Genomic DNA, 19,093 nt, shown 5'->3' with positions numbered 1-19,093 from the left:
ATGCGGGGTAATGGGTATTTATTCTTTATTGTCACCTTATTCAATTGCCGATAATCGATACATAAGTAGAGAGTGCCATCCTTCTTCTTAACAAACAAAACTGGTGCTCCCCAAGGTGACACACTAGGGTGGATAAGGCCCTTATTAAGTAGCTCTTGTAACTGCACTTTCAACTCTTTCAGTTCTGCTGGTGCCATTCTATATGGTTTTTTAGAGATTCGGTCCACACCAGGCATAACATCAATTTCAAACTGCACCTCTCTTTCTGGAGGTAATCTTAGCAATTCATCAGGAAACACATCCGGAAAAGTCACATACAGTAGGGATGTCTCTCAATGTCGAACTCCCCACTTAGGTGTCTATCACATGTGCCAAGTATGCTTTACACCCTTTTTTGATCATCCTTCTGGCTAGTGCAGCTGAAATGATGTTTAATGGCAGTAATTGCCTCTCCCCATGTATTACCACATCATCGTACAGAAGGAGACCAAAAATGACTGTCTTCAATCTACAATCAATCATGGTGTGATGCCTGGCTAATCAATCCATGCCTAAGATGATATCATAATCTCTAAAGGGCATTTCAATCAAATCCAGCAGAAAAGTGTGTCCTTGGATCACCAAAGGACAATCTCCATAGATTCTATTGACTCGGACCTCTTGTCTTAACGGACTAGTTACTAGTACTTCAAAATCCATTTTGACACACGAAACAGCAAGTGAACTGACTATGCTAGCGCTAACATATGAATGGATTGAACCCAGATCAAATAACACAAATACTTCTTGATCAGAGATAGAGAAAGTACCGGCTACCACATTGAAAGTCTCAGCTTCTTCCCGCTGTCTCATCATATAAACCCTGGCTAAAGCACTTCCTTGTGCTGACTGACCAATAGTACCCTGACTAACAGAAGCATTGCCTCTACCTCTGCCTCTTCCTCTGCCAACCGGTTGTGAACCTTTGATAGCAGGACTCTGAATGGATCCTTCTGCAGTAGTAGGAGCTAGACCAAATCTAGGGGCACTGATGCAGTCCTTAGCAAGATGGCCCTTGCCTCCACAGTTAAAGCAAGCTCCTGTTGCCCAATAACATTCTCCCCCATGAATCTTGCCACATGTCCCACAGGGGCGGGGAGGATATGAACCCCTGGTCGACTGCTGACTAAATCTAGGAGGTCTCTATCCAGAGAATCTACCCCTTCCAAAACTTCCACCTCTACCTCTGCTAGGTCCCCTAAATTTCTTCTTCTTTCCAGAGGTACCACTAGGACTTTGTTCAATTGATTTTTCACCTTTTTCTTTCTCTAATTTTTCAGTCGTCTCAGATTTTTCTTTTGCTTGGGTCGCTTCTGATTCAATTCTTTCCAACTCAAATGCCTGAGAGATGAGCTCAGAGAAGTTACTGTGTCTGAATCGTACTACTTGCATCCTCAAACTGGGCTTTAAACCAGTCTCAAATCTCTTGCACCTTTCTTTGCTAGTAGACAGGAGACTCCCAGCATAGTGGCTTAAGTGGGAGAACTCCCTCTCATATTCTGCCATTGTTCTGTTGCTTTGCTTCAAACTCAGAAATTCTTGTAGTTTCTGATCCACATATGCATCTATGACATATTTCTGTCTGAACTCTCTGATGAAATCATCCCAGGTTAATACTGGCAGTTCTGCCAAGCTATGCGGGATGGTCTTCCACCAATCATATGCATCCCCTTGTAACAAAGACACTGAATACTCAAATTTTAGTTCATCCAGGCAGTGCAGTTTCTTGAACACTCGGTCCATCCTCTCTAACCACTGCTCTGCCTCTAAAGGGTCCACTGTACCCTTAAACTCTGTAGCCCCATACTTAAGTAGCTTATCATACTGCCTGGCTGGAGGCTGTGGTTGCACAAGAGGTGTCTGAAGTGGAGCTTAGGTAGGCATGCCTCCAGCCATTTGTTGTAACATCATAGCCATCTGCTGTGTGAATTGTGCAGGAAACTGCGGCATTTGTGGGGCTGGTGCCACTAACCCACTGATATTTTGTAGAGCTGGGGCTTCCCCTTGTGCTTCAGCTTCAACAGATTGCTCAACAGAGCAATCCCCTTCTTCCATTTCAGTCTGGAGTTATAATTTCACCCACATACCACATTTTGGTTACCAAATTTGTTGGTTTTGGTTGTTTTCTCAAATCCTAAGTCTTTTAGGCATAAATTTCAAATTTTCAGTTTTGATATCCTGTTTTGTACTATTCCATTAGTCATCTTACTGTTAGAATTTGGCTAAGTTTTCTTCATAGAAGTTATTCCTTATTGTCTTAACTTTATTTTCCTTTTTGAATCAATCCATTTGGAGTTTTGTAGCCATAGTTATGGCCATTTGAACATGGCTAGCCAGATTTGGTGTTACCCAGAATTTTGGGCAAATTCTGGATTTTGGCAATTTTTGTGGTTGACTGCAGGTGGATTTTCAAATAGGTTATAGTCAAAATTTGGGTTTGGTTTCTTCATGAAAGTTGTAGGGCTATGTCTCAGCTTTCTACTGGTAAAACTTCAGGTCATTTGGACCTTTCTAGACCAAGTAATGGTCATTTACGTAACAACTGTTCATTTGGTCATTTTTGTACAAGTTAGTTTGCCCAATTCTGGATTTAGCCTAATTGTTCACTAAGTTATGGTCACTTTCTGGGCATGATTCCTGAATAAAAAATGTGTCATTTTGTGTCTAGTTTCATTCCCAATTGGCCTCACACCAATTGGGTTGGTAAATTTTCAGTTTTGGTCCCTAAAAGGGACCTAGGTCAAGCTACCTATAGATTAACCCTCACCAATTCGAATTGGAACTTATTTCCAACAATTCATACATATTACAAATGGTCAAAATTGACCATTTCTCAACTAAAATAAGGTCAATAACATCATTTGACCAATTCTCAAATTTTTCTTCAATTTTTTACATAGTCAAAACCCTACCTACACACAAAGCTTAATCTAATGCAATTTAAAGTGTGCATTCATGTTCTACACACCTAATTCACCTCAAATAACCATTCAAAACCATCAAACTCATTCATATCAAACCCTAACTCTAGCTAGATGAATTTCTATTTGGTCCCTCAACAATTATTTTTGTTTGGATTTAAGTGAATTTCTAGGTTAAGTGAACTAAAAGCACAAGTATTAAACTAGAATTTCAAATTAAACTACTAACCTCAACTTTGATGTTCCACTTCCTCAATTCTTTCCTTTTCTCCTCCCTTTTCCTTCTTCAATCCTCTTGTCTAGTTGAGATAGCAAGCATTTTAGGGTTTAGGGTTCACTTTGGGAGGTTAAAATCAAGTTATGCAAGCTTGGAAATGGGGTTTCAATGGAGTTTTTGGGAGAGAAAAGTGAGAGAGAGATGGGGACGTTTTTTGAAGAAGAAGAAGAAATGATTTTCTTTTTTTTATGTCATTTATCTCTTTAAATTAGCCATTTGACTTAGTCTAAATTTGTAGGAAAAAGTAAATTAATTTTGACATCATACTCGATGTCATCACATAATGCAATAAAACTTTTTCAATTTCTTCTCTCTTTTTTTTTAATTTTTGCTTATTTCTTTAATTTAATTCTTGATCCCAAAATTTTCTTTCTCCAATTTTATTGGACAGTTAGGTCAGGAGTCAACTCTAGGGGTGAATTTACCAAATTGCCCCTCACTGGTTTAATCTGGTTTGCGAGTTATTAGATATTTCTTCCAGATCTCTAACCTAATTATTTGACCTGCTTAACAATTCTTTTCTATGATTTTCTCTTTTTCACTGTATTTGTAATAGTCCTAAAGACTGCAGCGTCACATTTTACGGTTCGAAATTTGAGTTTAGACTGACCTCACAGTCATTCCCGAGAAGGTCACCCATCGCTGTGACTCTCGGCTCATTTAACTTTTTGTGTTCTTTTCTTCTTATTTATACTTAACAATTTGGCAATTACTAATTATTTGTGTTCAGGGCTTATCTAGGTGTCTTAGATGCGAATCTAATCCCCTTAATTATCCGGACCGACACCAGTCACCAGAATAGTGAAATATACCAGGCTATGCAAATAAGGGTGTTACAATAAAGGCCCATGTAAGTCTCTGCTGGGCCAAGCTTGAAGATTTCCCTGAAGTACAAAAGTACATGGACCATGTAATCAGGCCCGTGTAACTACCTGAGGCCAGTGAAAGTCATGTCCCTATACAAGATGCAATAATTCAAGCTCCAGTAAGTTACACGGCCCTGGGCGGTGTAGTGACACACGGGCCGTGTATCACGCGACAATCAGTTTCCTAAATTGGTTCTTGCTCCAGCTTTGACAGAGAGAGGAGACTCCTATGCCTTGAGGACTCTAAAATCATAACCCTAGATCATTCAATATAAATAGAGGAGTCGTAGAAAACAAAAGAGAGTTTTTAGTTTTGAAGTTTTAGGAGAGAAATCTTAATTCCAGACCTAATCTCACCTTCATATTCACATCCTTCATAGCCATCTTGGAGAGTAGATCATCAGTACAAAAGGGAAGCCTCCAGTCGAAGTTCCATGAGTTCAAAACTACAGAAAATCCTCATTGGTTCTTTTGTTCTATTTCTTTAAGACCGTTCATGTTCTTTTATTTTATTTCTATTATGTTTGTTAAACTCACCATGAGTGAGTAAATCCTTGATTCTGGAATTGGGATAGTAACGCTTATAATTATTATTATGGACGAATACTGAGTTTTATTTATTGGATTTGAGTCTTGCCATTTGATTCAATTTATTGTGATCTTAATGCATGCTATGTATTGGTACCCACTTAGTATTGATTACAAATATTAATTGAAAGATTGAACGGTGAAGATTAATATTAGAAAATCAGGATTTTGAACATAGAAAATTTGACCTAGAGATAAGCTAATGACCTTTGTGGAGTTTCAAAATTAATCATAGATCTTAAAGAGTTTTAGTAGGACTAATCACCAATGAAAGTAGGGTTTGGCTCTAATTGGAACACACCTTAGGTGCCTTAAGAGAGGACCTAGGATATCCTAGGATTAATTTCCATCAAAGTGACGATCCTCAATCTAATGAATGGACGAGATTAAAATCCATAATAAGATTACAGTATAAAATCTTAATTCTTGAATTGTTTCAATAGATAGTTTTATTCAAAGTTTATTTTCAGCATCCAAAATAAGTTTAATATACTTTTCATTCATATTCGATAGCCTAAACAGTCAGAACTGCTATGTAGTTTGGTACTTACTAACTAAACTCATCGTGGGACGATACTTCACTCACTACTTTATTACTTGTTAGCGATCCGTGCACTTGTAGGATTGAAAACCAGCAAACAGCACCAAATACATTACACTAAATTAATAAAAAAGAGATAAATTATTAAAAATACAATTTAAATTATAAGTTCATGCGCCATATTTTTTTTTCCATTGACATAATTTGTGTAATAATTGTATTATTAACAATTTTACATTTTGTACTCCTTAATAAAAGTGTAGATGATATTACAAGCCCTAAATTAACAACATAGTAAAATATGCAGCATGGGAAGATCATTGTTAAAGAATTGAACGTTTCTATTCCAATATCTAATTAATTAATTGAATTTTTACGAAAAGCATGGGATCAACATACAAGTTACTATACACCAAACTTCTTTTCTCCATCTCTTCCAAAGTATATTTGCCACAAGTGCAATTAATGTATCAATTTTCTTGTGGTAAATAAAAAGATAAAACAAAAAAAATTTCTTTATGCTTCACTTGTAGCCATCCCTTGGCCTCTCATAATTTGTTGATGTATTACTAACACAGAAGCTGTACTACCAAAATCATGAGATGCAACAATATCTCCTATGGTTCCCAGTTCATGATTTTCACTCCAATTTGACAATCCTTGAAGGATCACAGGATTTATCCCTTGTTTCCTTCCCACAATCCAAAGGTCAGTAGCACTAGTATTGAAGGCTTGGATTGCAGCCAATGTTTCTTCTCCATTCTTCACCACTATTTCTCTATAGATCACTCTCTCATTCCTTTCATTTTTCACCCAAAATGATGTCACTACCCCATCATCAAGCTTCTTCTCTATTTCATCATCTCCTTCATTATTGTATGCAAGGAACCTTACCACTATCAGAGAAACCTCAGGATTCATAATCATTCTATCAGCATAAGAAAGTGCCTCTCGAGCATCTGCTCCTCCTAAAAATAACATAACATAATTGTGGTATGTGGATTGTCCAAGGGGGTGTAACATAAATGGGTTATGAACATGACCTTTATCAATAAGAATTCCAACAGAACAAGGTGCATGTGCTATAACATTTGAACTTATAGACTTGATTCCATGTCCATGACGCACAATTTCAGTTCCTGGAAGAGTGTCTAGCCTTCCCTTTTCAAATGGCAAAATGATAAGAGAAGCTTTATTCGACAAAGCTAACTCGCAGATGTCTTGGTACATGGTTCTCTTTATTGCCAAAGCCGTGAAGAAATGTAGCTTAACAAAATCACGTCTTGCTTCTTGATAAATTTTCAGGGCATTGTATATGGTTTCTTGTTCTGTATTCTTCTTCAAAGGCTCGTCTGATTCCTCATGGTCTATAAACAATGGAGTTGCCCGGCCTACAAGCTCCACCAGATGAAGAGCATAGATTGTGAAAGGACTAGTAATAGTTGGATATGAAACCTCAAGGAGATCAATGATACCAGCTACATTTTCTTCATCATAGATGCAAACTACTGTGCGAAGCTCTTTGCCTGGAGGGTTGTGTTGGATGGTTCTTCTTCTGTTTATCATGTATGGCCTTGTTGGGTTGTAGAGTATGCTGACGAAAGGAGCGCTTATGGCAGTCACTAGAAGAGTTAATATCACCACCATTGTGAACATTGGGATTCCAATTATCTGTTCATATACATGATATTCAGATTTTATTTACTTTATTTTCTTTAAAAAAATAAAAAGTATATATAGAATGAATAATAATGAAGATTCTATTTTTGTTTTGAAAATCAATTCACATATGATTTGTAATGTATAAAATTTTGATATTTTCATTGGATAATTACATGCATCTTTTTGAGAAATATATCATTAAGAATTTTATATAAATATTTAAAATAAATGTTATTGTATATTAATTTATCTATAATAAATACTACACAATATTTCATATCATTAATTAAATTATAAAAGCATGCTTGTTAACATATTAAATATCATTATAAATCATGGAAAAACTTAATCAGATGTATTCTATTATGAATCCAGGATAGAAACTTTTAGTCCCACTACTTTACATTTGAATTCTGAAGTAGATATTGTATCTTAAATTCATAATAAACTGAGTCTAGAGAATAATTTCTCATGAATCATATGTAAAGTGTATGATTCAAAAATATAATTTAGAGAATGTCTATAAAAATCGATTAAGCTAAAATATAACTCAAAATTCTAATAAAATTTAAAAATAAGGAAAACAATGTACCCTTTTGTCGATCCAATGGATGTATATCAAAATCTCAAGTTGGCCTCTCAAGTTCAAAATGAGACTCAGAGCAAGGCTATCTTTTAGTGGAATATTGAAGTAGAGAGAAGACGCCAAAATTGAACCAATTTTTGAGATATATCCAGTTATAAACATGATAAAGAGTGGTAACAATCTCGACCAGCCAAAAGTGGGCATGGAAAACACATTGGTGCATAAACCTGTGAAGGCAAATGCAAAAGGCATCAAAATTTCCATCACTATGGTTTCACTCCTCTCCACAATAGTAGCTCCTAAAGGAGGACCATCAGGCACCACAAGCCCAAACCACAAAGACCCATTAGCAATGGCTAATCCGAACATATCTGTGAAGAATCCCATCACAAGTACACCCAACAAGATGAGAATCACAAAGGCTTGTTCAGCAGGTTTGCCTTCCGGGGTTTTCTTGACAATCCAAACCATTACTCGTCGAACAGGAAGAACATAAAATGCACCTATAACAGCTGTGGAAATGAAATACCATGCTGCACCCTGAGTGCTAACTTCACCTTGTTTCATAGCCTCAAAAGCGATAATGACAAAAATACCAAGTGAATCACCTATTACTGCTACTGCCAATGCCATCCGTCCAACCTCTGAGCTAAGCAGGTTTAGCTCTTTAAGGACAAGATAAATCACAGGAAATGATGTGAAAGCCAAATCTGTAGCAACTGCTCCTATCCCAGAGACTCTTGCAAGTTCTTTATCCAAGGATGATCGAAGAATGACCCCAACTATAGCCACAAATACAGCGGGGACTATCATTCCTATCATGGCAATGTAAACATGTTTCTTTCCTGATTTTCTAATCAAGGTGAGATCCATTTTAACTCCAGCCAAGAAAAGGAAGTACATAAAACCCATGATTCCAACATTCTGCACCAAAAACACAGAATTTTCTGGGAATACTATGCGAGTGAATGATGGGCTTTGTCCTAGAACGGAGGGTCCAATTATTATACCACCCTTGAAACAAATTTAGTAAGCAGAATTAAACAATGGAAATTCAATATATATTTATTTATATGTAAATAAAAAAATAACTATAGACGAACTTACGAGTATGTCAGAGACAATTCTGGGCTGCTTTAGAGGCTTGAGAATAAAACGAACTACTCGAGAAATTAAAACAATCAATATAATCTCAAACAAGACGAGGCTGAAGGAGTAATCCAAAGGGTTTTCTCCATAAAAAACACCTAATGGATGGGGAGCATGGATTTTTTGACATATTAGTCTAACTGGAGAAATGACTTGCTCTACATGCAAAGAGGCTCGAGGCTTAGCTTCCATCGTATTGTGCCATTCATCTCTGATTTGAGAATGATAAACTGGGAAACTCCTAACCATGACAAGTACCTGTAATTTCGAAACCATAGAAAAAAAAAATGAAGAAGAAAAGAATAGAACCACAGATAGAGGCGAGAGTCATTGCTGTTAATAATGGACAAGCGTATTTTTGGGGGTGCTTAGCAGTCTTCAACGTTTACCATTTTCCCCCTATTTTTAGTCTATCATCCACGTCAAGGTTGTTGGGTTTCTCAACTCAGATGCACGCAGCAAAAAGTACAATTTAAAATTTTGAAACCAAGCCATTAGAATTTTCTTTAAACAAACTATGACAAGGGGAAAGGAAGCTTTTTGTCAAGAATAAATTAACTCATAATACTTTTGCATATTTCTTGACCAAGATAACAAAATCTTTTAGTTGAATTCTCATAAAGCAGAAGTTGCCCGGTTATTCGACCTCTAATATAAATCCACACAGAATCCTTGTAAAAAAAATCTGTGAGACTCTTTTAGAAAGAGGGGGCAAGAGAATTTGACTACCAACTCTTTTAGAGAAAGGGAGAGAGGTTTTTGGTTGCTGGAACTTTTTCAGCAAGTTTGATTCCTTTTCTCACACTCTTCTTCTCACTGTCTCTACATATCTCTCATTTTTTATATGATTTGCCTTTTAGTAAATCACCAATTTAATCTATTAAAATGATTAATTATAAGTTGACCTTTGTGAGAGATTCGTATTATATATTAATTCTCATAACTAGTGGAACTTTTAAGTTAAATAAATACTTATTATTAAGACCTAAAGCACTGTAAGTGACTTATTAGATTTTTAATATGTTGGCAATAAATATAATTATAATCCTTCTTAAGAATCAAATAAAATTAACAGATTAACTCTAATATTAATGCATTAATTTTATTACCAATTTCCAAATTGATCAATTATATTTACAGATCATGATTAACATCTAAGATGTGTAATAACTACACCTAAATATTAAAATTTATTGAAATAGTTTGACTAACTTTTTAGTGATTAATCATTAGTATAATTAATATCTCTTCATCGTAATGTTCCAATTTATCACCATTACATAGAATCACGAGGAAAAACAGTTGTGCCGGCGGTTTCAAATTTATGTAGCTGCAATTTGAGGATGCACCCCAAATTTGCCCCCATTGATAGCATCGGGCAATTTTTGCAGCCGCTGGGGTAGGTTACCGATCATAGAGGCATTTTCTAGCAACGGCTTTGTGGACCAGTACACATCTTGTTCCTTCCATTTACAATTCACCCACCAATTTCTAGAGGCTGTTGGAATCGTGGATAAATATTTTGCCATTTTTTGAGAGGTTTTTAAAATTGCCTATACAATATACAACGATAAAAAAATCACCCCTAGAGGCCTGAAAAGCTTTTTCCTACCTCCACAAGCAAATACATTAAATCCGCCACTAGAAATTTAGTCATCAATTTTTTTAATTCTAAAAATTTTCAGTAGAGATGACAAAAATCACTACAATTTCATCTCTAATTTAAAACGCATAGAAATTCTTGCATAATCGTGACTCAATTTATATATTGAAAATTTTATAAAGTTATTCAATGGTGTAATTAAGCTTTACGAAAAAAAATAATATTTACCAAAAGTTCATAACCCATATGCATAATTTAAGTTCATAATCAACTTTAAAAATAAGAGCATGATATAAATTAGTATTATTTAGCCAATGACTACTTTGAACGTAAAGTTAAAAAAAAAAATTAAAAAAAAAAACGACTATAAGTTCCAACATCTTGGTGAATACCAGAAGCTCATAACTAATATCTCTGAAGAAACTCTCAAATGGTTCAGGCATTGTTGTCCCTGGTTTATGACTGAAGAGAGAGGAATCGTTGTTTGAAAACAAGTATGACTATGATCTCTATTGCCATTATCATTGACCTATTGATAGCAAAACAATTTTAAATTTGATAGTAAATAAATAAATAAATCAAAGATTTCAAATTAAACAAAGATATACAATTTCATCAATCCATAAATAACTAATATAGACATCCTTCAGAAACGATCATTTATATATTTAGTAACATATCTATCTATATTATATATAAATGTGGGAAGGATAGACAAACATTAATTTTACCAAAAATGCCATTCATTCTATAAATTAATTACAATTATATTTTTATTATTTAAATTAATTCTAATACTTGTATAAATTTAAAATTCTTAATTTTAGAATTTATATGAATTTAAAATTCTTAGTCCTACTTATATTTAACTTCAATTAAATATAAAATTTTATAACAACTAATTAACTAAAATAAGAAATTAATAAAAAATTAAAAAATTAAATTGATCTATAATTTATAATCTATCTATATAATTTTAATATAATTATAAAGTTGCTATTTATAAAATACTAATTATTTAAATTTAAATAAACAAAAATATGTAGTTTTAGTCCTAAAATATTAGAAATTGGAACAAATATAATTAAGCTAAGATTCTTAATAAGAAATTATAACTAAACTAAGATTTTAATGAGATAAAAAAATTCAAAAGTTCTAACAGTATGATTTGTTTTAAAAAAGCCATAAACTTAATTAATTAATTAGCAAATAAATAAATGAAATTGTGAAAATATAGAAATATTTTTAATTTTTATATTATTTATAATATTAAAATTTTTAATTCTACAAAAAATAATAAGCAAAGATATTTAAAAAAAAATTAGAAGAAAATATATTATAAATAAAATGAACAAAATGAATTGTTAAAATAATAGAAAACATAAAAAAATATATATGAACTCTAAAAAAATGGTTAAATTGATTTATTTATAATTAATTGATATACATCCACTTTTGCTAACACATATATATGTGTATTCTTAATTTATAAGAAAAATATATAAAATTATATTCTTATAATAATTTTTAACAAAATATTAACTTGATATTAACACTAATTGAAATTTAAAAAAAAATCATGTCAGCATTACATAAATAGATATAGACATAATGTAATATCGTAAAATCTCATAACATTAATTTAATAAAAATAAAAATTTTATCCTTTTATTATAACAATATACTAAATCACATGCTATTATTTTTGAAATTATCTCTAAAAACTATTATGTATAGAAAGAAGATTAAAAATATATTATTATACATGTAAACTAACTAAAGTATGAGTATATTACAAGCATGAAAAAATTAAATCATGGGCTATATTTTAATAGCTATCTCTAATTTCTAATTTTACAAACAAATTTTATGTTAACATAGATTGTTTTAAGGTAAATATTATCTTTTTTTATGAACTTTATTTTTTTTATATTTTATATTTGATTTATAATTAGGAAACTTACACCATAACTAATGATGTATAACTGATGATGTAGTTAAGGAAATTAATCATGATTATTTTAATGTTCATGAAAAGTCGAAACTATACCTCACCAAATTTACTGTGATAAAAAAACATATTATACTAATTCTTTAAGAAATATTAAGATACAACTTCAAGAATTTTGATAATGTAAAAGATTATGTTAAATAACTAATGATAATATGTTAGCATAAAATTATAGTTTTTTTCTCTTTTAAACCGTAAAATTAGCTTATATTATATTGATGTAATATCTTTTTTTATATATAGATATTTAGGATATAGTTATTCATGTCAAATCAATATATAACACTAAAGGTTGGAGTAAAAGAGACATCATAATTGTTATCAAAGGTAATTAATATTTTTATTTTTATTTTTATTATTTAAATTCAATTACTGTCTATTTCTATTTTTATTTATTTGATTTTATTACTATTTAGATTGAAGCAATAATCTTTGATCTTATAATCATATAAAAAATTTAACAAAAAAATTATATGAAAATAAATTAAATCAAGAGTAACGGGTATAAACAACGTACATAGCACGTGTCATACCATACTCCTCTGTAAAGCATAACATGATCCCGTAGTATACCTAATGAATTACCGAGTTTCGCCTACTGATACAACTCAACTCAACTCAACTCAACTAAACCTTTATCCCAAGAATTTGGAGTCGGCTATATGGATTCTCTTTCTCCATTCTAAATGATTTTGGGTTAAATCCTCGGAAATGTGTAATGCTTCTAGGTCATGTTGTACTACTCTTCTCCAAGTCAGTTTAGGTCTACTCCTTCTTTTCTTTCTATCCTTTAACCTAATGTGCTCTACTTGTCTAACTGGAGCCTTTGTATGTCTACGCTTCATATGACCAAACCACCTTAATCTTCCTTCTCTCAACTTATCCTCAATTGGCACCACTGCTACCTTTTCTCTAATACTCTCATTACGGACTTTATCTAGTCTAGTATGATCACTCATTCACCTTAATATTCTCATCTCCGCAACTCTTATCTTAGACACATACGACTCCTTCAGTGCCCAACACTCACTACCCCATATAACATGGTCGATCGTATGGCTGTACGGTAAAATTTTCCTTTCAACTTATTGAAAATTTTGTGATCACATAAAACTCCTGTGGCACTTCTCTATTTTAATCATCCGGCTTTAATTTTATGACTAACATCCTCCTCACATCCCCCATCTACTTGAAGGATTGAGCCAAGATATTTAAAGTGATTACTTTAGGCAGTACCACTCCATCCAAACTAACTCCTTCCCTATCACCAGTTCGGCCTTCACTGAATTTGCAATGCATGTATTCTGTTTTCGTTCTACTTAACTTAAAACCCTTTGACTCTAGAGTACTTCTCCAAAGCTCCAACTTTCTATTGACTCCTTCTCGCGTCTCATATATCAGAACTATATCATCTGCATATATCATGCACCAAGGGATTTTAACCCAGTTTCCAATTCATTTTTAAATGTAAAGTAATGTTGAATAATTATTAAAAAGTCTTTAATTGAAGTTTATGTAATGGGCTAAAATTTTGATTTATTTGGGATTTCGAAAATTTTATAGAAAATTCGGCAGAGTTCCAGCTAGAAATTGAGAAAATAGTTTTTCAAAACATGTTAAAAACACTTCCAATATGTACAATATCCAAAACTCCATTTAATCTTAACACAATTCAACAAGTCTCAATATCATTTAATTTAGATCATTTCACATATAAAAGTCTCAATTCAAGAAAAAGAGAATAAAATAATATTATTACAAAGTTTATTATACAACTGCTCAATTGGTTCTTTAGATATGTATGAACAAATAATTTATATCAAAAAGAAATATACAAGGGTATAAACTATTATACTTGTAAGAGATCCCAAAATTGCTTCAACTGTAGCTATAGCAGTTCACTTTGCTACTTTATCATTTTCCTTATCTGCGATAGTAAGAAAAAGCCATCACTAAGTAATTTACTCAGTGATGCACAACAATAAATAATTTTTAAAAGTCACCAAAAATATAATCATCCATTGGTAAGTAAAAATTTAAAAAGTTTCATAATCATAATTCACAAAACTGATGCTAATATTTTTAATAATAATTTATCAAAATAAATTGTAAATAATAGTGTTGCCAATAATTAAGATAACTTAGGTCATGACACAAAATTTCACAATCAATGTCGTGTTATACACCACTATAAAGTAATCTACAACCTCACTAATCGAAATTAATGAGGGAGGTGGCTAGCTAGCTATATGAGTACTCATCCGAACTCAACCTTAAACCGAAAAGCCAGAGAGGAAGGAACAAAATCAATCTCAACTCCATAGATGAAGGAGGAACACAATAGAATTGTCAAGCCAAGTGTGATTTTAAAGTCGAATTCAAAACCATATCATTCAAATATTTCATACAATTTACAAATAATATTTCATTCGAAATTCTCATTTATAAAATAGGCAACACACTATTGCTCAAATAAAATTCTCAAAGTCATAACAATTAAAAATTATTCACAACACTTTTTCAAATAGCTTTTCAAATAGAAACAAAGAATTTAAAATTTGACCTCCTTTGCTTGCCTTGAGTTAATCTACTCTTCCTCCTTCCTTGGAGGACTCCTTTTCAACTGAAACACATAATTAAAGTGTTTCAATATCCATTCAAATCATTTCTAATAATTAATCCAACAATTGAATTTTGCATACTTAATTTACTTATAAAGTCTCATAAGGTTTGAGTTCTTTGCATTTGATGTTAGTATGGTTACTTTTCATATTATTATTCATACAAATTTTTGACTACTTCATAAATAATAGGTATACAAATTTTAATTTCATGCTAGTACCACATTTTGGGTTACAAACTTATTGGCATTAGTTGCCAATTACTATTCAAGTATTCCTAGAAGAAATTTCAAAATTTCAGTTTTTGTTACCAATGTTTACTATTTCATTGGACCAATCTACAGTGGGAATTTGGCTAAACTTTCTTCATCAAAGTTGTTCCTTAATGTCTCTACTTTAATTCCCTTCTTGAATCACTCCATTTAGAGTTTTGTAGCTCAAGTTATGGCATTTTTACCATAACTGACCAGATTGATCTATGTCCAGAATTTCTGGGCAAATTTTGGTTCTGGCAGTTTTAATGTGTAACACCTCTCACCCGACTACAGTGTAGCCCAGCGAAGTGTGCTACATTCAGTGCCAAAGCACCCTATCTTATCTTACTTTATTCATTTAATAATTTGATCTCGTTATATTTTAATATCAATTATTTTTCTACGGAGAAACCAGCGGAGTTTCCCCTATTTGATTACCAGTTGACGTATTTTACTATTCACCTATTTGAAAATTTCAAGCAATAAATGAAATCTCATAAATTATTCTCATTATTCACATCTTATTCATATATCTCAATTTCATATTCATTTCCATGCATTTCCATTCATGCACAATTTATATATATAAGTTCTCAAGTTTCATTAACTTACATGATCTACAAATTAATTACAGTTCCATAATCTATATTTCAACATACAAATCATAGTTTACATTACGAATAATAACTAATTATAATGTACAAAATACATAATATGATCTATATGGGCCTTATCTACATGCATTACTGAGGAGGTGACAACCTTGAACATTTTGTAGATCAGACTCTAAAATCTCTATTTATTATTTGCTGGGCTTTAACTTCAGTACCAGCACGAGGAAACAAATCCATCGCGCTACGCATTGCTACTTAGTGGTGCAATAATATAACAAGGAAATAATATAACAAGTAAAAATAATTGGAGCATATTTTCTATACTTAAGAATTTTATTGGGTTCATATGAAATTTTTCATACAATATATATTTCGCCATTTATGTTGCTCTCTAGATTCACTTCTCTCATAAGTTTACAATAATCATTTATATAATGTACAAATAAATCTAAAATTTATACTTATACTTATATTCTTATGAAAATCACATTTGTAATGTTATTTAAGTTAGAATTCTTCTACTAGTTTTTTTATCACTTCCTTGATACTTTCTAAGTTGTTTACAATCATTTCGTAATATTTAAAATTTTTAAAACTAGTTTAATTTACTTCAAATCATTCTAAGGAATAAATTTTTGGAGCTAATCTAATTTATTTCAGAACTTTTTCTCATTTATTTACTTTCTAGCATTTTTAATTGCTAATATTCATAACTTATTTTAATAAATGAGATTGCCTAAGTAACCTACGACAGGCTGACTAAACTGGATAACGGGTCGTTGGCACTGGACACTGCAGTGCCTCGGGCCGTTATACCATGGGACGCAGAACGTCAACCACGTATGCAGTCAGTATGGCTAAAAAGCCATGATATCACATAATCGGGCATTAAGCCATGAGTGCGGGCATAAAGCCATGAATGTGGGCATAAAGCCATGAATACAGACATAAAGCCTTTTGCAGTACTGCTAAAATAATACGTTATTAGCATGCCAAACTATCCAATCTGACACATATGTCTAGGCAATACAATGGCACATAATATCATTAAACATTAATATATTGTGTTTTATGACTTCAATATTTCATAATAATTTTCAATTATAATGTATACATTTATTTGATCATATATATGATCACAATTTACATCAATTATCATTTTATATCATTGTACTCAAAGTACTTTTTCTTTCTACAATAATGAGAACTAATGTCTTATTCATACATTAATATGGTTCATTTATTCATTCATTATATTATTCATATTGATCACAATTCAAAACAATGGTTCACATGTACCATTGTATTCAAAATATTTTTCCTTTCTCATTTATACATTTTATGAATTCTATTTGTGATGGGCATATAAGCCCTAACTACCTATTCACATCAATTAGGTGACTTACTTTTCATGTTTCAAGCAATCTATGAACATTTCATGGATTTTAAATTTATGGCCTTAATTTCCCTTTAACAATATAGTTCTTACACTTTGTGTCTTTATATTACTATTCATATTACTATTCACTCAAATTGTTGACTTTTTAATACATAATAAATTTATTGAACCTAAGTTCTCCAAGATACCACATTTTGCATTTTATTTTTGTTGGTATTGATTCCCAATACCATTTCAAAGCTTATCTTATGTTATTCAAAATTTTTAGATTTCATACCCTAGGTTTACTATTCCATTGCTCATATGTACAGTAGGAATTTGATAAATTTGTCTTCATGAAAGTTGTTCCTTATTGTGTCTAGTTATATTTCTTTTTTTGAATCACTCCATGTAGTGTTTTGTAGCTCAAGTTATGATCATTTAACCATAACTGGCCGGATTGACCTGTACCCAGAATTTCTTGGCAATTTGGTTATGCCAGATTTGGTGATCTAAGTTTGGTTGGCAATTTAATTAGGTTATGGTCAGAATTTGGATATGTGTTTTTCATAAAGGTTGTAGGGCTATGGCTCAGCTTTCTTCTGGTAAAATTTCAAATCAATTGAACTTTTCTACGCTGAGTTATGACAATTTGAACAAACACTGTTCATTTAGTTATTTTCCAGGGACAACATGTTGGTCACCCGGATTAGGGTAATTTTTAGGTCAACTTGGTTTGGTTTTTTGGGCAGGGTTTCTTCACCAAAGTGTGCCATTATGTGTCTAGTTTCATGTTCAATTGGCCTTGTACCAATTGAACCTATACAACTCCATTTATGGCTGCCCAAACCTGTTGGACTCACAACCAGTCCTGCAGGTCACCAAGGGCAGCATGCCTAAACTTAACTCCATTATTCTTACTCACTTCAATTCCTCCTCACACGCATTCAAATGGTCACTAATTAACCATTACAAGGTTAATATACCATTTCATAAGCAAACTCTAATCTTTTCACAAACCCTAATTCCAAGTGTCCATTTTATGCTTTTCATGTCATCTAACACATCCAACACACATAGTTCAACATCTAACTCAAGTTATCTCATCACAAACCACTTCTAAACAATTCAAGTCATACAAATCAACAAATCTCATCCTTCTTTCATGGCTGCAAATTTTCATCCACACTTCAATATAATTATTTTGTTCAATTTTACAACAAATTCTCATTTAATTTGTCTTTCTAACAAAGATTAAAAGATATGGAAGTGAGTATAGGCACTAACCTCTTTGGGTGCAGAATTTTTCTAAGCTCTAACTTCACTTTTTCCTCTTCAAATTGCTGCCCAAAGCTTCCTCAAGGTGTAGGGAACATTTTTAATGAAGGGGTCCTAGGGTTATGGGGTAAGTTTGGCTAGGAAATTAAGTGAAAGGAAAAAAATGGTGAAGTGTGCTCTAATGGAGTCTCGACCAGCTGAAGAAAATGGGGAAGATGAATGAATTTATCATTTGTTTTTATCCCTTCTTATCTCTTTTATGATTACTTGTTAAATGGTGATTGGTGGGAGCATTTTAATGACATTAAGTGATGTCATAATTCCCAATTTCCTTCATTTTCTTTCCTTTTCTTTTTTATTTATTTTCAATTTAATTTTTAGCAATATTTATTCACATTTTATTTCATAATAATTATTTACTTAACTGGACAAGTCGGCCAAAAATCATCTCTGAAGACGAAATGACCAAAAGGCCCTCCGTTTGGCTTAACAGACTAAAATTGTCTGTACCGATTGAAAAATTTTTCTAAGCATTTTCTTGGCATTCTAATGCCATAGAAACCTCAATGAATCTTCTCTGGAGTCCCAAAAATTATTTTATGAATTTTCTCCCATTTCTAGAGCTCCTAGTTACGAGGACTGCAACTTCCCACTAGATTACCCATCGCTAAGGCACCGGCTCATTTAACTCGGTTGCATTTTATT

At 32.3% G+C, this 19,093-nt stretch overlaps 1 protein-coding gene across 1 annotated transcript; it reads right to left on the bottom strand.

Moving 5' to 3' along the window:
• Positions 1 to 5,649: 5,649 nt before the first annotated feature.
• LOC110662773 (cation/H(+) antiporter 24) lies at positions 5,650 to 8,821 on the bottom strand. Its single transcript, XM_021821875.2, has 3 exons — positions 8,588 to 8,821; positions 7,487 to 8,494; positions 5,650 to 6,903 (listed from the first exon to the last, which is right to left on the bottom strand). Exons 1-3 carry the CDS (start codon positions 8,819 to 8,821, stop codon positions 5,749 to 5,751), a joined length of 2,397 nt encoding a protein of 798 aa, XP_021677567.2. The 3' UTR covers positions 5,650 to 5,748.
• Between the last annotated feature and the right edge of the window lie 10,272 nt (positions 8,822 to 19,093).

The sequence above is a fragment of the Hevea brasiliensis genome, chromosome 16, assembly GCF_030052815.1.
Source record: "Hevea brasiliensis isolate MT/VB/25A 57/8 chromosome 16, ASM3005281v1, whole genome shotgun sequence".
Lineage (NCBI taxonomy): Eukaryota > Viridiplantae > Streptophyta > Magnoliopsida > Malpighiales > Euphorbiaceae > Hevea > Hevea brasiliensis.
Note: the sequence above shows the minus strand (reverse complement) of the source record. Positions and strands in the feature narration are given on the sequence as shown.

Bases quoted from the DNA above. Each gene is read 5' to 3' on its own strand.
- LOC110662773 (XM_021821875.2), bottom strand. From the start codon at position 8,821: ATGGAAGCTAAGCCTCGAGCCTCTTTGCATGTAGAGCAAGTCATTTCT. The intron at 8,495-8,587 runs GTAAGTTCGTCT...ATTTGTTTCAAG, and splicing joins GAATTGTCTCTGACATACTC to GGTGGTATAATAATTGGACC. The intron at 6,904-7,486 runs GTACATTGTTTT...GTATATGAACAG, and splicing joins TCCATTGGATCGACAAAAGG to ATAATTGGAATCCCAATGTT.